We start from the raw sequence: 25,627 nt of genomic DNA on the forward strand, positions 1-25,627 counted from the left end.
CAAAGGAGACAAGTAAATTTTACAAGTTTCAACTGAACTATTAAAATGGATATACAATGAAATATGCATCAAAATTATGTCCTCGGAGTTGACAACTACCGCAGGTGCCACTGACTCCATCAAAGCATTGCATATGGAATGCGTCTCTGAACACATAAATGAAACAAATGGTGCCAGCAAATGAAAAGCAATAACTATATTGATCCATGATCCAAATTGAAACAAAAATGCCATAATTGCAAACACATGTTTCATAGGATGAGACAAAATGAGCCAAGGTCAGCAAAAGGTGATGACAGCAAAACACATCCATAAATTATTAGTGTTCTGCCTGAAGCTGAAGAGTGAGTTCAACAACTGTTACAGCTGCAGAATTGTCGAGAATTTCTTTTAAACTGACTAAAAAATTCTTGTTCAAAAAATAGGTTACATCACATTGTTGGCAAGAATATGTTTTCCTCCAAAACAGTTCAAGTTACACAAAACGATAAAAGATGATGAAATTATATGATTCATAAGAGAGTTATGATATACGATACTGAAATAAAATTTATTTGGACAAGAATGTAACAACTGTTTGCTGAATATAAATACCGGGCTTTAGCAAAATACCATCACCGCTAACTATAGAAATGATGACAGCGCCCCAACCCAAGAGTCTAACCCAAGACTACAGTAATATGCTATTCCTTTTTCTCACAGCGAGTCCAGAAACTTCTTTAGTTGTTCATGCCAAAAGTCTGGGTTGTCGAGATAGCAGGGGTGTCCAGCTTTAGGAATTACACAGAGCTGAGGACTGCTGGGTAACTTCATAAGCACCCTTTGACTAGCATCTCCGATAGTATGGTCATTCTCTCCTTGGACCACCAGAGCCTTCAACTAGAGAGCAACTACTAGTGAAGACCAGTGAAACAATATTTGTTTAAATGTTTGTTGTTTACGAGTCAATTACATCAATAATTTAAGTTTGCAACTAAATTAATGACATTTTTGTACTTGACAAACGGTTTATTATGAATTTTATTAAAGGTTGACTTGCAACAAAATTCACATTACAGTTATTTGATATCAAAAGATTCACCATGTCTTACTCTGTTGTGGTGTTGTAGGTGCAAAATATGTGGAAATGTGATTACAAGCTCTTAAAAGCTCAAAAACGAAAAGTTAATCGCAGCCACACGAGACCGCCGTAGTTTGGATTCTCTTTCCAAAACAGCTCAAATGTGACGTAGCTGTGGGAGATGGTTTCTGTTTACACTTTCATGCAACCTTATTCGTTGAAATATTTTCACAAATATACTTCACCCATTCAATAAAACCCATGTCTATTGTTCTTACGCATCTGTTTTATCGTCATTGTAATGCTGTCACTTTTAGCACTTATATCTTATAACTTACCGTAAAAAATCGTTTAATTTTTTAACCTTACCTCGAAGGAGTATATATCATTGTTTGATAATCAAGATGAGCCTGTTGGTCACCTGTGATAATCGAAAAGGGCTGAAAAATTATTTGCGAAGTATTGGTTCACATGATCGGATTACGACCAGACGATTAGACCAAGCCGAAACAAAACTGGAAAGTAGCGAGCATCTATATTTGATACGGGGTCTGCGGTAAAGCCCAAAGTGTTTGTCATAAATTATTGCTATGATAAGTTTTATATTGAGCTTTTAATTGGCGTTTCAATTCACGTGAGAACATCACGTGACAAGACAATAACCAAACTGTCGTGACTACGTCAGAGAAATAAACAGATTCCAATCTATGGCGGCTTTTCGTTTTTGGGCTTTTAGAGCTTGTAATCACATTTCCACATATTTGGCACCTACAACACAACAGAATAAGACATGGTGAATCTTTTGATACCAAATAACTATAATGTGAATTTTGTTGCCAGTCCACCTTTAAACATTTAGTGTAAAAATTAACAGTTGCAACCACAAAACAGTGTGTGTTTGCTGTCGCCGGTATATTCAGATTACACATATCGTAAAGTTGTGACATCTACAAATGTGTCAAAATAAATCCACCATTTTCATTGTATGTCTGTCTTTAGTCTGCAATATCGGATTGCGTTACCAAATTTTTCCAATTTCATTCAAACTTCTGACGCATATGTGCTGTGCCTTCCACAAGGTCGGTAAAATTATTTGGTTTTAAAACTCATAAGAAGGTTCCTAACAACCCGCCTCTTAAACATGGATTATATACTCCAAAATCACTTTTACATGCATCAAGGACAATTGCCAAAGACATGTGTTAAGGACCAGTGACTTTAATGAATGTGTACAGGATTATTGCTGTGAAAGCAGTGTATCAATTTGTGTTGAAAATCCGAGCGTTTGCTGCCGGCTATCTGACTGAAAATGCAAAAAATCTCAGACAAACCCAGGCTTGCTGCTAGTAAATTATAGACATGCAATTGCCGTTCTAGACAGAATATAACATTTCACCACCATCACAAACTGATGTGATAATAACATGTAAATATTTGAAAGTTGAGGGTCACATTTCAATTTGGGAAACTCACTAACTTGCTGAAGATAGTGTCTAAATTTTCTCTGTTGCATTTGGTATCTATTTATAATATTTGTTGTTATTTTGACGACCAATAATAAACACCTATGTTCGGCATCAAGTTCAATTAAAAACATATTTATTATTAGATTATCTAACTGAGCAGATGATGGATGTTTTGTTTGCAAGTAAATGAAGTGAAACTAAAGTAGATAAACTTATGATAGAATAATAACTGCTCAGCTTCTTTCAACCTAAAAGTTGAGTATTGCTAAATGACACAGTATGTTTGGTAATATCCGCATAAGATGCTCAGCGAGTCAGCTGAACTGTCAAACTCACCCCTTCGAGTTTACTAAAGGCATCAGAACTATATGATGTTCTGTCGATAACAGGAGCAACAGGAATATACGCCGCCATCTTTTCCCGGTAGGACGGCTCCATGATGTATGGAATGGCAAACTCGCCTGACTTGGAAGGACTTACAAGTACAAGCCGTGTTAGCCTCAGGCTTTCAACTATCTGCTGGATTAGCTGCGCACGGGCACCGTTTTCATCTCCAGTGCCTGCAAGATGTAACTAGTAATAGACAAACAACCCAAGTAAACATCACACTATAGCTTATATACTGTGTCTGTTAGTAACCACAGGTAGAGTATCACACTATAGCTTATATACTGTGTCTATTAGTTACAACTTTGACAAAAAGTTTATCGTTATATGATATACTTGTGATAAGGCAATGTTCTAAATATTTTCAACCAAAAGTTTGAATGATGATTGGGCAACTACCATTTGTAGACTAAAAACACTTACAATGTAAACTGTGAATTCTCGCTAACGTCAAAAAATGTTCAATAAAAAGCCTAGCTAACCATATCGATAAACTCTGGTAAGCCCATCCGACCAGTGAGAGGATTCCTAGCCCAAACAGACAACTCCAAAACCACTAGTTGAAGATGAATTTGCCCAAAACTTTAGTAGATTTTATCAAAACGTACTAATATCTTTCTTTCATTTGCGATTGTTTTTGATGTTTGAGGTCATCTGAATGCCAGGATGTTTTAAATTTAAAACCGGCTACACTTGATCGTGGTTAAAATGCTCAGATGAAAAATACGACTCCAAAAATCACGTCAGTAGTCATGTTTCCTGTTTATCCTTCTCATTGTGAAACCAGCAATTGCGTTCAAGTTACAGCGCTACGCAGCTACATAAACATAGACAGATACATATACATGTATTTTATTATGTTCCTGATATATATATATGTTATTATGCTCCTGATTGTTAAAATAAAACGTCAAATTTAAATTGAGATACATTTGTATAAATGTTTCAAATAATTCAATGATAGGCTGGATTGGTTAGAAATTGTCTGACCTTTCCCTCTGAATGCGGTGTAAACATATAAGTGCCTGCTGCAGATGAGACCTTATATTTATCTCTTATAAACGATATGCATGACTACCAACACCATCTTTAGAAAAGTCTGGGCATGTATTTTTCTTCTGAGCATGTTAACTGCCATCTAGTTTTGTCGATTTTTATCTAAAAACATCCTGCCAGTTAGATCACCTCAAACATCAAAAACATCGCAGATGATGGAAAAATACTGATGCTTTCTGATAAATCTACTAAAATTTTGGGTAAGTTTATCTTTAAGCGACAAACGAAGCTAACAGTAAATGAGGGACTTGTTCAGGGAGAGTGCAGTGGGGTAACTAAGGCAGTTGGAGATGACCTCTGACCTTGTAGATCAACAGCTTACTTACATTCACTGATGGGCGCTTCTGGTTTAAGGTCTAAAGCAACGGCTCGGTAGCCCCACTCCTTCAATTTAGCTAAGGTTCCACAATTTTCATTCCATGTCGAGGCGTGAAAGCGAGCTCCGTGTAACAGAAGCAATTGTGGTTTGCTGTCAGTAAGCGCGTCTGGAACGACTTCCAAGTACGTCAAGGAGCATGTCTATATTATAATAATGTTATATTTTTATGAGCCATAGAAATTTCAAATTGTACTAAACATATGTCAATCACAAGAACACCAGTAAAATTATTCCAACTTACCTTGCTACCAATGCTTACTTGTACATTTTTTACTGGTAAATCAAGGACTGTAACTTCGCCAGGCTAAAAAATAAGATTGAGTTCAGTGTTACTACTATGATATATTTAGCACAGCAATCGCAGCCTGTTTGTCTAAATTAGTTATCTAGTGCATGAGAAGTGCAATGATGTAGAAGTTGTCGTACAATGTCAACAAATGGAAAGATAACTACCACTCATTCAATTACCATCTCAATTAGACTCAGTCAAACGTTATAAGAGACATTGCAATCCTATGATGCTATTACTGAATGATGTAATAATCATCCATAAGGAAAAAGAAAATGATACAAGGGCTAATTTTAGGTGTACAATGATATCATAAACTTGGACTAAAAGTTGTTAAAGGCTGTTGATAAAGTTGTTAAGAGATGGCCCTCAAAATAACTACTCATTTCTTTCAATTGTCATAACTACTATAAATCCCAAAAATTGCAGCAAGATGCCCCAGGTAAATTGAGTAGCTTATGGACAAACATACAATCATGATTAACGTTGATTGCTATGATTCAAATAAATAGCTAAGAAAATAAAATTTAAGAACAAGTAGGAGATAACTTCAAATCAAAGAATTTGCTGCATTTATGCCTAGGCATATAAAAACGCCAAACCTTTAAATAATACTGCCAAAATAACAGCAGACCCACAATGACATTTTCAAATCGGATTTATGCATAAACTTGTCATAATTATAACATAACAAATTAGAGACAAATCAAATTTCACCACTTAACATTTTGCGACTGTAGCGACCAAATATTATACTATGTCACAATCTACAACTTTAATACCTGGGATCACAAACAGACTTGTAACTTGATAAATGATTACAGATATTTAAAGCTTAGTTGCTCATCTGAATAGCTATTGAACAAAAAGTAGGAAAGTTCTACCAATTTACATGCTATGACGTATAAAACAAGTATAGTGGTAAGGTGGTTTCGGCTAACACCATATAACAGATCAATAGGTGTAGCAACGTCAATCTAAATTTTCGATTTCTAGGCTCAAACAGGATGTAGCCAGAGCTTGCAAATTATCATTATAACCACAACACCCGCACCTAGTGCCACGATTACACTGAGATACATCTAAATGATTCAGATGGTTAGCTATCCTGCCCAAGAAGTGAACTTTCTTTTCTTGCCACAATAGCTGTAAGTGAGGTCTTGGAATTTGCCTTCACCACCTTTTTGCTTAACAAGCTAATAATTTTATGTTTTGTATGGTGTAAGTTGATTTCCACATTTGCTAATGGTTGCCATCAGTATACGCTCTACGGGATGTTTCATCATACAAAGCCATCAGACTATCAATAGGAGCGTATCTTCATTTAAACCATCGACAAAGCACCTACAGCACACTGACATCCATTATCGAAGCAAGTTTACTTTAGGCTGGTACATGTTCGAAACTTCAGCTTAACGCAAGGCTGTATATTTCAATGCAAATTACGAAAAAGAGGCAATGCAGACATCTATAGTGCACCTACAGTATAATACTTGGTGAACCTAAATATAGGTAGTTACACATCCGGACAAAGCGCTAACAAAACAGAAAATTAAGTGCAATAAGGGGTATGAATGACAAGGCATACATGTTTGGCCTTGTCAGAACCACATAGCCCATCGCCTTGAAACGTACTTACATACACACCGACACTTGGTGCTGCAAAATAGTACCATGATTTTGTTACTCGAACAATCTATAGCTTTTCTACCCGATCACGATGAAATACATCATGCTATCATACATTTATAAATAAATCTCTATTTTTGGCAGCAAGCTACCCCGTATTACATAGACATTTGCAACGAAATGTAAAAAAATTTGGAAAAAAACATTCAGCAACATCAAGAATAGGCGTTGATCACTCAGTTAAGTCGTGATTGTTTGTGTGCGAGCATTTTAATTATTTTTATTAAACCTGAACAACTGCTAATTGAGTGAATAATATAACGCTGCCTATGTTCCTCTCTTTCTTTTGTTGCACCAAAATATACAAAATGTTAATAAAAAAATAAAATGCACGACTAATATGCACTGTCCAACACATCAAAGTACAATAAAATAATAATTATAGAATATTTACAGAAGCGTTTCCTCCCATGTTGAGCCGCTCGCACGTAGACAAAATTGCTTCGCTAGATTCGTGAACTTTGCAATTTAGCAAAAAGTATTGGTGTACAAATTATAGTTTCTTACTATTCAACGAGAACGCACCGCGATCACAAGGTATACAGCTATATACACGCGCTTCCAAAAACTTCACATTTGATTGGCTGTACTTTTTCACGACTCAGCTTGCCGACATCTCATGGCAAGGAGGCATGAATACACAATACAACGTAGTTTTGAATCAAATATATATGAGCAATCTTTATTGTGGTAATCAATAGTCATATTTTACAATATGTTTTCCACAAGGTACCACTAATAATTTTTTTGAAATCAACTATTGTCTGGTGCTTTACTTCAATGAAACAATTTGAGTGCAATAATGGATTATTTTGGAAAAATGCTAGAATAAAAGTAGCGCATTGAATCAACACTTATCATTCGGAATCAGACCTGCCAACCCAAGAGTGGGGCAATGCGTGCATACCTGCCAACTCTCACGCATTGGGCGTGAGACTAGCCTGTCTTGACAAGCTGTTGTGTTTGCGTAGTTGTCCCCCCGTCGAGCGGCGAGCAACAACAGCTTGTCACAAGACGTACTGCACCTGTTACCTAAGTTCTCAAGTTCTACTAAAGCCTATCACAAAAACTGGTTTTTGGTTAAACGTTGTAATCTGGTTTTTTTCTACATAAATTTTTGCGTGAAATCCGTTATGATTACCAATGGAGCGACCGACATAACATCGCGGCCAAGCCGCGTAGACGGAAGAGAACAACTCCCTATAAGTGCAGCTGATGCATCAGGTGCAGTACGTCTTGTGACAAGCTGTTGTTGCTCACCGCTCGACGGGGAGACAACTACGCAAAAACAACAGCTTGTCAAGACAGGCTAGCGTGAGACTCACGCAATCACCCAAAAAAAATGAAAATGCGTGAGATTTTTGCCCCATTTCCACAATTTTATATCTTCTATCATAGATACATCAATTGCCCCAAAACCAAATCTCACGCATTGCCCCACTCTTGTGTTGGCAGGCCTGAATGGGCCTGAATGCGTGAGATTTGGTTTTGGAAATTATATATAGAATTGTAGAAATTGGGGCAAAAATCTCACGCACTTCCATTTTTTCTTTGGGGTGATTGCGTGAGTCTCACGCCCAATGCGTGAGAGTTGGCAGGTATGTTTGGAATCGCCATGAGTTAAATAACGCCATAAACCTACCGGTGTTTTGGTCATTCAATCCTGACTGTTACCGTATATAGGCCCTGTTGGTTAAGGAATTATCGCAGGTTTGTACAATGATTATTATGCATTACCTACAGTGAGACAACAAATGAAAACGTAGTGAAGAGCTTGGTACATGTAATGTATTTTACAACTGAGCAGGTAAATAGGAAAAAAATGCGCATATTTATACAATAGCTAGCATGAACGCAAGAAATGAATGATCTCAGTGAATAGCTTCCCACTTCATCAAAGCTATTTATGACAATGACAATTATTCAAATGAAAATATTGGATGATACGAAACCTTGTCATACTAAAAACGATAACCCACAATGGAGTCATTTAAAATGATTGTAAAATATACAGGACTTATGAAGCCATACAACATTGCAAAAGCCTTCGAGTTCAGTATTTCAAACTCTCGTGTGCTTAGAGATATTATTCTAAATGGAATGAAGTCAAGCTTGCAAGAGGCTAACTTCTTACCATTAGAAACTGGCATTTACTTTTATATGGGCAAAAGGCAGAATAGACAGTGGAATAAAGAGTTACAAAGTGCCGAGGTAGGTCAACAGCTTCTCGTGCCACACCTCTGGCTTTTCTTTGTAACAGACATGACCAGCATCTGGTATGGAACTTTGCTGTTTATTTGGAATTTTAGACAGATAGACGCCACTTTTCTCACCAAATGAGTCCGTTTCGCCCGAAACTATGAGGATGTGTACCTAAAAATCGGAGTATTGATATTATCTCAAGCGCTTCAAACTTGATTGTGTCATGTGAGAAGATGTGAGCGATCGGCAACCATTCATGAATACAAATAAACAAGATAGTAAGCTATATACAATGGTGTGTTAAAGGCTAAGCTATGCTTTTAATTACATTGGAAAAGTTTCTGTAATACATTTTCATCGAGTCAAAATGACATCAGCAAATTCCAGAACTTTGAGCTAATCATTGCTACAATACATCAAACAGAAAGTGGAAGGTAGAAGTCTACATACAAGACAGCCAAAGGCGGAAGTTATTAGAGTATGACTATATACGATAACGAATACATACGTCTATGAATATATCTATGAATACATGACTACTTATTTTATTTGCGATCAATTAGTTTGTTAGACTCTCTCCAGTCATCCCTTCTTTACCCATATATTGCACACCCAATAATATACTACATAGAATATTTCCCTCCACAAGTCATGGTAACGTCTGATAATGATAAACCAACCTACCAATGTCATATCAAATGTAAACAGACCAATATGTGTGCATGAATTAGTACAGTAATTTTAAAATTTGAAGTTCAAAACTTCAAAGTAGTCAAAATTTAAAATTTTGACTACTTTAAAGTTTGTTGTAGGTGTATGAGGTCCACATACGTCCTCGAGCTTGGCAAAGTCTTCTTCCGTGTACTTCACATCAATGCTCGGTGCTATAGATACAAATGCTTTTAACTCTTTGTTGTATTCAGCTTTCATGATGTAAGGGATGGAAAACTCTCCCGATTTTGATGGACTGATCAGAACAAACTTCCCGAGCTCTAGTCCTTGTACCAACTGGTGAATAAACTCCGCCCTAGCCTCATTATCTCCTGTGCCTAAAATCATAGTTCAACAAAACCATAATCTTTCAGCAACTGAGCTGGAGAGGCCAGCAACTGAATAACTGTAATCATGCTCCAATTGGGTTGGCCCTGACCCGAAGCTTACGTTTGATTGGACCACTGATAGTTGCCATAGCAACTTTATCTTTCACACATGATTAATTAAATTTTAATTCAGAATACAAAAACAATTGAATTATGTTAGCTTCGAACAAGAAATAACCAAATAACAATTTTTTAAAAATCAGTTCTGGCATGTGGCAGTTCCTTTACTCCACTTGAAAAATGCACACTTCTAAAGCTTTGGCCTGCCTCTCAAGTATACACACATTATCTGGCAAACTGTAGGCTCTCAAATACACGCCCATTATCTGGCAAACTGTAGGCTCGCAAATACACGCCCATTATCTGACAAACTGTAGGCTCTCAAATACACGCCCATTATCTGGCAAACTGTAGACTCTCAAATACACGCCCATTATCTGGCAAACTGTAGACTCTCAAATACACGCCCATTATCTGGCAAACTGTAAGCTCTCAAATACACACCCATTATCTAGGAAACTAGACTCTCAAATACATGCCCATCATCTGGCAAACTGTAGGTTCTCAAATACACGCCCATTATCTGGCAAACTGTAGGCTCTCAACTACACGCCCATTATCTGGCAAACTGTAGGCTCTCAAATACATGCCCATTATCTGGCAAACTGTAGACTCTCAAATACATGACCATTATCTGGCAAACTGTAAGCTCTCAAATACACACCTATTATCTAGGAAACTGTAGGCTCTCAAATACATGCCCATCATCTGGCAAACTGTAGGTTCTCAAATACACGCCCATTATCTGGCAAACTGTAGGCTCTCAACTACACGCCCATTATCTGGCAAACTGTAGACTCTCAAATACACGACCATTATCTGGCAAACTGTAAGCTCTCAAATACACACCTATTATCTAGGAAACTGTAGGCTCTCAAATACATGCCCATTATCTGGCAAACTGTAGGCTCTCAACTACACTCCCATTATCTGGCAAACTGTAGGCTCTCAAATACACGCCCATTATCTGCTCATGGAGAAAGAGTAACATTTGTGCAAATGAAAGCAGCAACTGAATTTTATCATTGAAAAAACCACATGTAAATCACATGCGGGCAATCTAGCACGCCGCAACACACAAAGTTTGTTTCAAGTGCATCCTTCAGACTAGTCAACACTCATGTCTCCATGACACAGTTAGTCCGCAAGAATGAATCATCTGCAAGATTGAAGCAGCAAAAACCTGCAAGTCAAGTGAGTTTGGTTACTCGCAAATCTTTATTGAATGTTTCATGCATGCTAAAGATGAAAACAGCACTTGCCCATGACACGCAAGAATGCCACAACAGCAATTCTATTTTAAACTATTTCCACACTTCAGGCGTACCTATTTTAATTGGAGCAGTTCCAGGTGCTTCAACTCCGAAGAGAACTTTCGATTAACAAATATATATATATATATGCATACACACAGTAAAAATATCAGCAATGATTAGTGAAATGGGATGTCGACACTGAACAAACACATCACATTTTCACAAGCAGCTACACACCCCCCAACCTACATACAATCAAGACCTTAGCCTACACTGATGTAGCCTCAGTGCTACTACTCACATTCCTTTAGTTTCTCATTGAGTGCCTGGTCCTCTTCCCTGTACCCGAGGTTCACAGCTATAGCCTCATAGCCTGATTCTTTCAACTTATCCAGGGTGCCGATTTCCTGCCAGATTTCAGCATTGAAATTTTTTCCATGTAACAGTAAGACCTTGGGCTTAGCCGAGTCGGGGGTTTCAGGCTTAACTCGTATGTATGTCACAGTACATTTCTACAAATGAACATTAATTATCAATTTTAATTAAAATGAAATAAAAACATTACATTATTCGAGATCAGGTTACACCACAAATAATAAACCATTAAAGCGCTATTTGAAATCATGCGGGGAAATTATAAGGCGAATAAAAATTATTCGAAATTGTTTTACAACCAAAGCGGTAAAATCAGGTTACTCTTGACTCACTTGATGTCCCTAGTTTTGGTACAGTTCTTAGCAACATCCAGCATGCTTATTATTATTAACACACCGGCTAGATATAAGAAATCAGGGAGACCTTGCGAAGCCTTTATCCAACGAAAACACCCAACATCGCCTCAAGGAGGATGACGCGACCGATTCCGCGCGCATAAAAGAATAATATTTTAGACTGAATTCAAATAATAAAGGATGATTTTATAGCAAAAGTACTAATTTTTTCATTGAAAGTAGAGGTTTTACTTTACGTCACTGGAAGAGACTTCAATGTTAGTCACCTTTCAGAGTGAAGTTTATCCGGTGGCTAATGGCAGCAATACAAATAATTCTTTATCCACATCTTCTGAGAATGTTAAAAACATGTAAAGACCTTGTATATGAAGTATACAATATATATAAATATATTATTATATTTAATATATATATATTGCTTTTATATGAAAGACGAACGAACAAGGAAGTTCTTAAAGAATAGAGAAAGCATAATATTATTATGCTTTATTAGTTATCTTGAGGTGTTAACTGATGTTCCAAAAAGAATCAAGGAGATTGACTCACTAGAAGCTGAGATATAGCCAGCCAAACACAGGTCTACCTAATAACGAATCAGAGGAAAACCCTTCGAAAATCCCGAGAATTTTGACGTATGAAATCGACTTATTGGTCATGTGCCGGAGTTGCGCACCCTTACCGCCGTTACATATAATGATTGTTTTAGGCTACGAGATGTGAAACGCTTCTCGCGATAGTAAATAATTTACAGACTAGCTCTGGTTTCTCAGGAAAATCAAGCAAACATTGTGTGGCAAAGGCATTTGCCAACAACCCCTCGCCATGATTTTTCAAAACAGAAAAGCAGATTTTGACTATTGTGCTTCAAATTTTAACTCGCTCCAGGGATATGCTCCAAAGATCCTCTGTTCCACGAATGGCGCGTGTATAGTCTATATGTGACATCAGCGATTTGCAGTTTGTTTAGAATAAGAAATGAGAATGTGAATTTTTGTTCATTCATCATTTTTCTACCGTGTACCTACTGCAGCATTCAGTTGATTTTCATGATTATCGTCACTATTAACAGACTGTAAGTTCACTACAGCCATAATTTTAAAAAGAATAACTTGACCGTGCTGCTATTGCTGTAAGAAAAGAAATCGATAACTTTTGATTTGATTTATCTATTATTTTATATATGATAATTTTTTATGATTAATATAATAATCATAATGCATATTATACAAAATAATAATATAACTGCGTATAGAATAAATGATGTAACTAATATAATTTGTAGAAAATTCCAAATGATAGCCGAGATTGATGATTGATTTCATTGATTCCATTTATTAGCTATAGTTAAAAAAATCTGAACAGCGCTAAGGATGAGTCTGGATAGGGAAGCTAAGTGGGAGAACAACAAAACTGAGCTGAACTAGCGAGATAGCGAAATGTTGCGAAATAATAGATGCGTGTAATTATTTTATGCTAAAACTAATCTACACGTCAGAGGGACTGGTTCGGAACTCTCAGAGCAATGATTGTTAGGCCCAACTTGATTGTTCTATACTTCCAGGGATTAAACCAATTAAAACGCCGTGATTGTTATAGGAGAGCGCATTAGTTGGCTTAATTGACCAATGGCACACAAGTCGATTTTATACGTCATATATTGATGGTTACCAAAACACTTATGTTTTTTGGTAGACCTGTGTTTGGCTGGCTATATCTCAGCTTCTGGTTGGTCAATCTCCTTGATTCCTTTTTTAGAACATCAGTCAACACCTCAAGATAAATAAAAAAGCATAATAATATTATGCTTTCTCTATTCTCTATTCAATGAAACCATTTTGGAGGTGAAAATTACTTTGGGTTTGAGTCAAATGTCTGTTCAGGTTTGACATCAATTGTTGAAAATCCCATATATCCCGGTTCTTATAAACCACGGTTTCATTGCATTTGGTGTATAAACTAAATGCTATCAACAAAGCCACATAATATACTAATTACATTATAAGTTGCTTTATATTTCTAATATAGTGGCAAAACAAGTGTGATGTTGTGTAAATTAATTGGCCAGGGATGGGCATGGATGAAACAGTTTAGGAAAATGCCCTGACATAACTAAAGCCTCAAAAACACCACCTCACTAATATCAGACAGTCAAATAACAGAAGTCTTAGACCATAAGATTATTTTACCAGATTGAGCAAAGCGAAAACGCTGCACAAAGAATTAAATACCATAAATGCTATGGTACCTATGTGGATGACCGACAGATAGTCTAAAAGATGACAGATAAACATGGTGTCCAGTCAGCAGAGCAGAAAGTACACTCGCAATAACTACGCTTTTTTGTTTCAGAGAGATTATCCACCAGAAATGGCATTGCTTCGAAGAAATAATTGCTGGTGGGTTTTCAGTCAGAAAAAATGGAAATCAGCTCAATTTGACACATTCGTGTTGGCCGCTGCCCCAAAACCAAAATAGGTACGCAAACCAATATCTGCCAGATGCTGCAATACTTGTGAATCAAGCAAGCTAATCCATTTTCAACATTTTCCACACTTCATTCATTTCTATTTCGAAGACGCGGTGCTAAGCGAGACAGGAGTGCGCCGTTATGACATTCTGACATAGAATTCGGTGTCTTTTTTAACGAAGCACTCATGTTAATCCACAACATGCCAATGTCCATTGGAACACTTATTGCATGGTAACTCAATATGTGCACAACTCCATACCTGCATTAATCATACAATAAAGCATAGCGATAGGAGCATTTCTTTTAAGAATAAATGACACAGGAAAACATAAAAAGGAACATGAGGGAACAAGTACAACCAAAAACTGGAACATGTATCGGTATTTGCTTTGATCAGTTGAGGCAGTGATAGGTTATAGCTGCATAGCACATATTCTTATTGCTTTAATTTGTTATACAGTTGAACACAACTTCTCAAGTTTTTATGCTGTCTACGATATTGTTAAAACCAACGCATTGTAACCCTACACAATTATGTAAATGTATTATGTAAGTTATTCGTAAAACCTAAATTAATAAAGTTATAGCCACTAAATTAATAATAGAGGTGATAATAATCAATAGAAACAATTATTAATTATAAATAAATTAATAATTGAATAATTAAATTTTCACCTCCAAAGTTTTGAGATTATTAATAAATTAATAATTACAAAATTAGTAAAACGATGACCGCTAAATTTTTTTATCATTACTTTAACTTACGGATATGTTAGCTGAAGTGTAAACTAGGCAAGTCGAAGGTTTGGTAGTTGGCTGAGTGGTAGAAAGGTATTGCGCAATTTATTGTGGCTCAAACTAAACATCGCCAAAATAAATTTGATTTACATATTTGTGATTAGCTTACACTTATATTTCAATTTGATGGGTTTTTGACATTCACGAAACAGAACTGTTGTATTTTAATAAATTTTGGATTTTATGTTGGAGAATACTTTCCATGTCGAAATAAGTTAATGTTTTGCTTTTCACAAACTTGTGTATCGAGGTGATCATACGCCAAGGTCATAAGTCAAGGTTTTGCTGTACCGTAAGATTGAATAAAGTTTAGAGACAAACAGCCAGTAGCAAAAGAAGGAATAGTGACCTTCAACTTTAAATAGTTAGCTGCTCTCACAGGATATAAAGATTTTTTCGATCAAAATAAGTCAAATACAGTTAAACCCCAAAATACAATCAAACCCTCATAATACAGTCAAACCCCCATAATACAGTCAAACCATACCTCTATTAATGATTAACTAGACACAAGCAGCTCCTTTTCTAAACTTGAACACGTTCAGGAAAGAAGCGAAATTTCAGCTAATGCGCAAAATTACACTCAAAGTATTTTTTTAAGATTTGACACTCGGCACATTGCAGTTTTCTAAATGAATGAGAAAACGCTGGCCAAAGTAAAATGGAAACAAAGAATATAATAAATAATAATATTGAAGCTAAGCCAGCTTCAACACCATCTAGAAACAGTTGGGTTGCACACCGCTCTATCACCAACTCTGCTAGCTCACCTTTGCTAACATTTCCTTATGATAATTCATGGTATAAACCTCTTCTTGTTAATTTCTTTATTAAATCAGTTTTATTACAGATAAAATAGTTTGTATATAATGTAATTTTATATAATACACGTGTTTCACTGGTATGAGCAATTGCTTGCAGTATTTATTCAGACTTGTGAGCTATGGAATGAGTTATACAACTTGCAGTGTATTTTATAGGAATACTTCCTTCAACCCGTATACCATTGTTTAGCATCTAAAGAAGCTCCTGAAAGCATTGAACCTTGTAGTCAAACTGAATAGAGAGCTAACTAAACGGGCTGACTAAACGGGCTGACTAAACGGAAAGACAGCTTAGCTGTGGTAAACCATATCATAAGCTAATGAATTTTACATGAGATTGCCAAGATGATTGGTACTAAATTATATACCTTCCAAGGAAAGATATAGAAATGTGATGAGATATAGAAATGTGATGAGCACTACAATAAAACTGGACAAATAAAACCTACTGTTGAATCTACAACATTTTATCATTAATATTTCACACACTCTATGTTTTGCCTCTATGGTGACTATTCTTTCTCAGCTTTATGTAACACTTACCACTATTATTGTTTATATTTTGGTGTTTTTAGTCATTTTATGCATACAGTCAAACATGGATAACTCGCCCACATGTAGCTCGAACACATGGTTAATTCGAACGGTTTCTTTGGTCCGTTCCCACGTAATGATAAATTGCTATAGATTTTGGTAATAACGACGCTTATGAATTTCAAAAAGTTGAGGTTTACCTCTATGGCTTGGAATAAAGTGATTTTCTAAAGCAATAACAACCGTTTCGGTAGCCATTGGGCAAAAAACAGTTAAGTTAACAGTGTTGAGTTCGAGTTAACTGTTTTTTGCCCAACGGCTACCGAAACGGTTGTTATTGCTTTAGAAAATCACTTTATTCCAAGCCATAGAGGTAAACCTCAACTTTTTGAAATTCATAAGCGTCGTTATTACCAAAATCGGCAAAATATTTTTGTCAACGACTTTTCTAAAGGTTTCGTGAAATTTATACCAAACATCCTCTTAGCGATCGCTCTTCGGAAGCAAGGTAAAGTTTGTTTGTTTGTGAATATTATTTATTGAGGTTTTCATGAGAAAATAGTGTTCTGTTGACCTCATAGTTAAAAGTGAGGTAATCTTTGCATAAACTTCAAGAAAAATCGGCAAAATTGATTGTGGGTAAAACGCTCAAAAGAAAAAGATGTCTTTTCTTTTGAGCATTTCAACAACGATCAAGTTTTGCCAATGTCAATCTAAAAAACATCCTGGCATAACATCACCTCAAACAACAAACTAATCTCAAGTGATAAAAAAAACTATACTTTTTGATAAAAAACGTTTTAAACTTTACATTAGAAGCATTTAATTTGAAACAAGCCATTTGTGCTTTTGATTTATATTATAGTTTGTATATGTACATGTATCTACTAATAAATAAGTAAATACATGGACTTGTGACAGTGCTCTGATAACTTGAACGCTCTGATAATTCGAACAATTTCGCTCGGTCCCATGAAGTTTGAGTTATCCATTTTTGACTGTATTTACCGGATATGCATGCTCAACAAGAAGGCCTGAACAGGTCAAATACGACTATGTTAGAAATTAAAAGATGACAACCAGGATTCTTGGTGCTCAAAATGACCATGTATTTGGAAAGAAATATCAAGGAAATATCTACCTCACAGTTTTTGTTTTGACTTAACAGAACTGTCTATGGTTGATGTTCGTAGTTCAATCTAATTTTTGCCAGCTCGCATCGATTCCAATAAGTTTGCAAAAAGTGGTTGAAGAAAAGTTTGCTTGTTGTAATCTTTATGATAATGATGACAAAAATAGAACCTTGGGAAGCACACATTTCTCTAGTTGTTGATTTACCCTCATAGCTATATCTTCAGACTTGACAGGCATTTTAGAAAGAGAGATGATGGTGTGTGCGAAGTTTAGCTAAAACTAAGAGAGCTGTAAGATACCACAACCTCTGTAAGATAAAAAGCTCGGAGAAAGAAAGCCACAAACTAAGTGTCTAGAATAAAATCACGATAGCATGCTCACCAGATAGATGATTATATTTTGAATACGAATTGAAGTTCAAGGATGGAGGAATGATTGGTGAATAAAAAAAAACACCAGCTAAGTTAAAAGTTTTTGATAATGAGAGGGAACAAATAAACAACAACTAAAGTGATCACTTGAGTCAAAGGAGTGAGCTTAGGAGAAAAACTGACAATGGACGAAGTGAAAATGAAGAAGTTTGATGAAATTAAAAAGAGATATCTGACAGAGAACATGATTTAAAGCATAAAAAACTGCAGCTGAAGATCTATATTGATCATAGCAATTCATGCCCATGTTTATTGCGCTCTTCTTGGTATCACATTGACAATTATGATAAGTGACTTTGAAAGTAAACGCTGACCAAAGCCAGCTCACTTTAAGTAAGCTTGCATTTCAAACGCTGTCAAGAGATATGCAGTAAGAAAGCAGTTAGTAAAATTGAAACATGTCTATTAGCAACTCGGTGTGTTGTTTCTCTGTACATCTAATTGTGTTAGGGTTATCATTTCTTGCCATTCAGACATTTAAAGCAGGCAATTTCAATGTGATTACATAGACCTAGATTCATGACTTTATCTAGTTTAAATCTAAGTTGGTAAGTTGTCTGTTTACTGAGAACCAACATCTCAATGAACACCTGCAGACTATCTGATTGAAAATAAAAGAAACCCAAGGATGCTAGTAGACAATAAAGATGAACAACATTGTCATAATAGTAGTTATAGAGATAGTTTATGTGATGAACTATGTGCAGCTTTCTTGTTGTATATTTTTTGTTATCTATAATAAAAAATATATATTGCTGTGTATATTTTGGCTTATTTGTTTGACACTCTGCCAACATCAACTTTTGTTAAATAATATCTTTATGCCATGAAGGGCATGAACCCTGTACTAGAAAAGCATTTCCATCGTGTTAATGGTCACCATGTTATGTACAAAACAACACAAAGCTTCTCATAATATGGTACTATGACAAAATGCATTGGTGTGTGAGATAAAATTTTGCATGACGTGCTTTACGAATGTTAATTGAGAAATGGGTATGAACACTTTATTTAGCTTAGTGTATTCAAAAGGACAGGACTATTTTGGATTTTCAGCTAAAATGAGGAAAATAATACACTGTTTCTCAGCACTCAACTTACCTTTTCTTTCACAGTAACCTCAACCTCATCAAACTTGGAATCACTCTAAAACAAATTTTAACAGCATGAGATGGCTGACACTACAGACATTACACCAATGCTGTTAGCAGTCTAAAGTACCATCAATGAACTAAATTCTCCAAAAAGGTATTTGAATGAGTAAGAGACGCTGATGTAACTCCAAAACCTGAAAGCAAATCACCCAAATGGTTAGGTATCAGGGTACCAGCAATTTAAAGGGTACCAGCATAAACAATACTTTTCAAATAAATGTAGATGTAACTCTACATAACAACTTAGATTTGGCAAGTATATCAGACAAGATCTTAAAATCAAATTTATACTTCTCTCAGAGATTAGAAAAGTATAAACTTGATATTGCAATTTTGGGCACAACACAACAGCAAATGAGAATGCTAAAGATTATATCCATGGCAAATAAAAGGATGCATGACAGCTCTGAAGTATTATAGTAGGACTTATATTTCTTGAAAGTTTTATAGAGCTCTGTCCTTAGTATGATAGAGTTCTATCCTTAGTATGATAGAGCCCTATTCTTAGTATGATAGAGTTTTATCCTTAGTATGATAGAGTTCTATCCTTAGTACAATAGAGTTCTAACCTTAGTATGATAGATTTCTATCTTTAGTATGATAGAGTTCCATCCTTAATATGATAGAGTTCTATCCTTAGTATGATAGAGTTCTATCCTTAGTATGATAGAGTTCTATCCTTAGTATGATAGAGTTCTATCCTTAGTATGATAGAGTTCTATCCTTAGTATGATAGAGTTCTATCCCTAGTATGATAGAGTTTTATCCTTAGTATGATAGAGTTCTATCCTTAGTACGATGGAGTTCTATCCTTAGTATGATAGAGCCCTATCCTTAGTATGATAGAACCTTATTCTTACTATGATAGAGTTCTACCCTTAGTATGATAGAGTTCTATCCTTAGTACGATAGAGTTCTATCCTTAGTACGATAGAGTTCTATCCTTAGTACGATAGAGTTCTATCCTTAGTATGATAGAGCCCTATCCTTAGTATGATAGAACCCTATTCTTACTATGATAGAGTTCTACCCTTAGTATGATAGAGTTCTATCCTTAGTATGATAGAGCCCTATTGTTAGTATGATAGAGTTCTAACCTTAGTATGATAGATTTCTATCTTTAGTATGATAGAGTTCCATCCTTAATATGATAGAGTTCTATCCTTAGTATGATAGAGTTCTATCCTTAGTATGATAGAGTTCTATCCTTAGTATGATAAAGTTCTATCCCTAGTATGATAAAACTCTATCCTTTGTTTAGAGAGCCACATCATAAGTTTGATAGAGCTCTATTCTGAGTTTTATAGAGTCCTACCATAAGTTTTATAGAGACCTATCATTAGTTTTTTTTATAGATCAATATTATAAGTTTCATGGAGCCCTATCATGAGTTTTATAGAGTCCTATTATAAGCTTTATACAGTATTGTCAAAAGTTTTATAGAGACTTCATGAGTTTTATAGAGCCCTATCATAAGTTTCATAGAACCCTTTCAAGAGTTTTATAGAGCCCTATCATAAGTTTTATAGAGCCCTTTCATGAGTTTTATAGAGCCCTATCATGAGTTTTATAGAGCCATATCATAAGTTTTATAGAGTCATATCATAAGTTTCATAGAGTCATATCATAAGTTTCATAAAATTCTACCAGAAGTTTTATAGAGTACTATCCTAAATTTTATAGAGCCATATCATAAGTTTTAGTGTCCCATCATAAGTTTTATAGTGCCCCATCATAAGTTTTATAGAGCCCTATCATAAGTTTTATAGAGCCATATCATAAGTTTTATAGAGTCATATCATAAGTTTCATAGAACTCTACTAGAAGTTTTATAGAGTACTATCCTAAATTTTATAGAGCCATATCATAAGTTTTATAGAGCCCCATCATAAGTTTTATAGAGCCCTACCATAGGTTTTATAGATTACTATCATAAGTTTTATAGAGCCTATCATAAGTTTTATAGAGTCCTATCATAGGTTTTATAGAGCCCTATCATAGGTTTTATTCAGTCATATCATAAGTTTTATAGAACCCTACCATAAGTTTTATAGAGTACTATCAAACTGGATACCGCATTAGATGCAATGCCAGTTTCAGAAAATAGCATAAATAATTCCCTTACTATAATGCTACATCTAAAGGTTGTTGATTAATTTATAAAAAACATTTTTAGAAAGATATTTCGAAAATGACATTCAGTAAAATAGGTTGTCATTGGACATCAAGTGATATGAAAAGTCCCTGCAAAAGCTTATGAAACGAATTCAGTAAAATTTAAACCTGCAGAATTGGTGACGTGAGATTCAGCAGCAAAACAAAATAGCAATAGTCCAAACTTCTTTAATTGCAGTCATACCTCGACATACGAGTGCCCCGACATGCAAAAAACGAGATACGAGCAAAATTTCAAGCAAGTTACTGTCTTGAGATAGCAGAAACCTTTGATGTACAAGCATTCGAGCTGGTTCTTGATGGCCGCTAAAATGGCCAAGTATACAAGAGGCCATTTTCGAGAACAGTATCGCTCGGACTTTTTGGTCAAATCAGTTTGCAGCCTTAAAGTAGTTTGCTAAAGTCATAGTAAAAGTGAGACCACAAGCAAAAAGCTAGAAACAGATACTAAAAATTAAAAAGAAGACAAAATTAAAGTTAGGTTTAGTAAATGATTAAAACTTAGCTTCAAGTGTGTGTTTAGTGTACACACTAAACACACACTTGAAGGTGTGTTAAGTTAAATTCTTGCTCAAGTTAAATTCTAAGTTTAAGTTATGCTAAGTAGCATCACAAGTCTAGTGTACCGAATGCATTGCTGTCAAGTCTTTCTCACACTGCCGTTAACCGCTACATCTGTCTCAAAGGTAAGAAATGTGCACATTTATGCACAGTAATGGTACTATGTACAGTACTGTACATGATAATGTTGAAATTCAACAAAATTTTGTAGAGATTTGAACATACACTTCAACAAGGAACAAAAATTATACAACATAAGGTGTGCTATTATTAAACACAATGCCAAGCATCTGTTAAAATCAAACAGCTATGTATTGTAACCTTCTCTGTTTAGTAATATTTTGGCAATTCAAAGAGCTAAATTGACGCAAATAAAGTTTGAGAAAACAAAGTTTGCAAAAAATTGGTCAATGAACTCTGGTGTGCAAGTCTTGTCCTGTACTCACTTTCCTTCTCATGTTCCCGAGACAAATAGAAAACCAACCCAGTTCTATTTTACATCCTGTTTATCATGTGATGTTCAATTTTCTTACAAAATCAGTGCCTAAAACTTGTAAGACTGGAGAGACGGCCATCAGTAAGTAGTTTCATATAGAAGAGATAGCAAAAATAAACCAGACCAATAAGTTTGTAATATATATAGGTTTGACCATACTCAATTTAGTTCATTCAGAGGCAATAAAAGCTCGGGTTTACTAAAAAAAACTTATTGCAAGCAAGTCAAATATTAACTTCATTTAATAACAAGTGGTTAAAGCAATGATGATGGAGAACACAACAAATGGAATACCGCAGCCTTTAAACAGGAAATAGGAGTTCGGTTGAATACTACATTGCCATTTGCTGCAAGGTTTTGCTGGTTTGAATGAGATATGAACACTTTTGAAGCATTGGTCCAATTGTCATAATACATGGTCATCCATTTAATGTCTCCAATCATCAAAATCATCAAAACTTGGTTTAGGGTTACGGGACAGACAAAGAAAGCTTGAGGGATTGGGAAGATTTAGGTATATTTGGCTCTGAACTAGCCTAATGCTCTACATTTCTGTTAAAAATAGTTCTACTATCAATTGCACTTATAGTGAATGCTATTTGATGAAAATACACCGAAGAATGAAAGGTATACAGAAACAAATAATAAAAAAGGGGCAGTACAGTATAACCTAAAGAAGCCTACAAACAGGCAATCTCTACAACAGCAAAGTTGGGAATGCAAAAAACAAGAGGTACATTGAGAAGAATAAGAAATAATGCAAAGCAATAAAACAGCTTTAAGAGTGCCGTCACTGCATACTGAGTAAGTTCAATACATCATATTAACCCGTCAACATATTGTATCGAAACTGACCAACCATATTCAAATTTCACACTGCTTTGTGTCTAAGATGATGATCAATCTATGCTTCGACGTTTTACTTCTTTGCATGTTTTTGTACATAATAATACCACATATTTTGTACACTCTCCCAAGTCATAACAATAGAATTACTACCAAACAGCCAAGTCTTTGCTGTTTGGTAGTAAAAACATATTTCATAAAAGAAGGGGGTAATTACAAAGAAGCCCAATCTTTGAATAAACCGTATGTCCTTAATGACAAATCAGAATTTTACAAGACTGACAAGACTACAAATCTTAACTTGAAAGCTAAACCTGACAGTAATGAATCAAAGCAAATTACTAGTCAGTCAAAACTACGAAACATGGCGCTTTTCATGTTATAGTTTTTGATATTTTTTACAAAAATATGTACAAAAAGAGTAGCAAAGCGTTGGTGCAAGTGTTTGCATAGCTGATATTGTGAAATAAAAATGACTACCTGTGGTTTACTTTCTGTTATAACCGGAGACTCAGGTTTTATAGCAGGTTGACCACCACCAGTGCCATATCGGCGGTATAAAACAATTAGCGCAGTAATTAACACTATTGCTCCTATTATGCGTCCAAACTTCACATCTATTCCACTTAGGGATACCATTATGTCAGTAAACTCAATGCTAGAGAAAACAAGCGAACAAATATGTTCCCATGCAATAGCGTTAGGTTGTGGCTTTGTAATATCAATAACTGTTGTTTATGTAGAGCGCAAATTTCTGTGCGAGCCAAGCACCTTGGCTAAAGCTAGTCGGTCAAGTGAATCAGAAAGCAAATCAGAAGCTGCTGTATGCTTTCGAGTTGTACGTTTCGCGCTGTGTTTTTGTTCGTAGTGGCCGAAAACGACTGCTGACTTTCTTGAAAAATTCGTGCTCCAGGATACGAAAACGAATCTTCCTGCTGGCATACGCCTCGTAACAGTGTCAGAGCGTATTCTAAAACTGCCAGCTAGAGGAAAGCAGCAAAATTGAAAAATTACATCACAGCTGCTGTATTTCTTCAGGAGTTAATGTTTTTTGTCATTATAAATGCAAAACAGAAAAAAAAACATAACTGAGCTGTTATAAAAAGCAATTTCTAAAAGAGCTATTCTCCACAATAGTTCTTTGAACGTCTTTCTGCAAAAGAGCTATTTGCAAAGATATTGATTTATCTAAGTTTATTCAGATAACTTCTCGCCATGTAGCATTTTTCTCTTTTTTGTTGTTACACCTACTTCTTTTTGTAAAATAACTTTCATGCGTGTGAGGCCACGACGGGATGTCGTATATGTCGTCATAAAAATATTTCCTTTTCTAATGAATGAGTGTTAACATAAAGCAGACTCTCTATATAACATAATTTACGCCTCGGGGTTATGCCTTTCAACTGTGTATCATTTAAGTTTACTTTTACAGGTAATGCTAATTGTCGCAGGTTGAATGATTTAAGTGAAGTATAAACCATGAATAATGAATATAATAATGAATAATAAACCATGAAGGACTATAAACCATGAATTATACCTCACTTAAATCTTTCAACCTGCGACAATTAGCATTACCTGTAAAAGTAAACTTAAATTATACACAGTTGAAAGGCATAACCCCGAGGCGTAAATTATGTTATATAGACAGTCTGCTTTATGTTTAACACTCATTCATTAGAAAAGGAAATATTTTTATGACGACATATACGACGGTTTATAGTCCGAACCTCGACTGGTTTGAAACTCGACGAGTTTGTATATCGACAACGGTTGGTCCAATCTCGACAGCAGTTTTACTATTTTACCATCTACTATTTTCTTAGTAAATGAGCGATTTATATGTAAAAGATTTATTTGCGCAAAAATATTTTGTGATCCATTTGATGCAGCACTCCCCAGCTTATGTAGGTCTAACAATATTTTGCCCAACCTAAATATAGAACGAATACTAAAACAAGTAGCAATCATAAATATGGTTGACTGTAATGTTAGCAAAATGTTTTATTTGAAATCTAAACTTCAGTGAGTAGCTTTGATTTTTATTTTTTAAAGTGAGGATAGAACTGCAAAAAGACATTTATTATTTGTTGAAGATTAAATTATTGTAAAACTGCATCAGCCTTTGTCGATGTTCGGACCAAGCTTTGTCTAGATTCGGACCAACCTCTGTCGAGATTGGGACTTGTCTAGGTTCGGAATTGTCGATGTTGGTACAGTTTCCCTTAATTCATCGAAAGATTGTTAACATTAATTTATAGTCTTTGCAGTATTTTTGGTAAATGCTTCTGATAAAATATAAGATTAATCAACGTGGAGCGATCCAAGAGGTAGGTTACAGAAAATTGTTCATTGACAAAAAGGCACAAAGTGAGACAGACAAAGTATGCGAATATAATACTGATACAATAGTTGAAAGATACCTGAAAGTATCGTGATACAAAATCTCTCTTTCTCTGACAAACATGAACATTAAGAGTGTAATAATCACGTAAAGACATTGATTTAAAAATGATTGCCACAATGTTA

The 25,627-nt window shown here is 35.3% G+C and overlaps 1 protein-coding gene across 1 annotated transcript; it reads right to left on the minus strand.

Annotated features, from left to right (window-relative positions):
* Positions 1 to 181: 181 nt before the first annotated feature.
* LOC137402392 (uncharacterized) lies at positions 182 to 23,799 on the minus strand. Its single transcript, XM_068088893.1, has 10 exons — positions 23,579 to 23,799; positions 18,968 to 19,012; positions 11,246 to 11,456; positions 9,360 to 9,577; positions 8,527 to 8,699; positions 6,721 to 6,820; positions 4,590 to 4,652; positions 4,296 to 4,488; positions 2,863 to 3,086; positions 182 to 879 (listed from the first exon to the last, which is right to left on the minus strand). The coding sequence occupies exons 1-10, from the start codon at positions 23,735 to 23,737 to the stop codon at positions 697 to 699; spliced, it is 1,569 nt and encodes a 522-aa protein (XP_067944994.1). The 5' UTR covers positions 23,738 to 23,799; the 3' UTR covers positions 182 to 696.
* Positions 23,800 to 25,627: the final 1,828 nt, after the last annotated feature.

The sequence above is a fragment of the Watersipora subatra genome, chromosome 8 (assembly GCF_963576615.1).
Source record: "Watersipora subatra chromosome 8, tzWatSuba1.1, whole genome shotgun sequence".
Lineage (NCBI taxonomy): Eukaryota > Metazoa > Bryozoa > Gymnolaemata > Cheilostomatida > Watersiporidae > Watersipora > Watersipora subatra.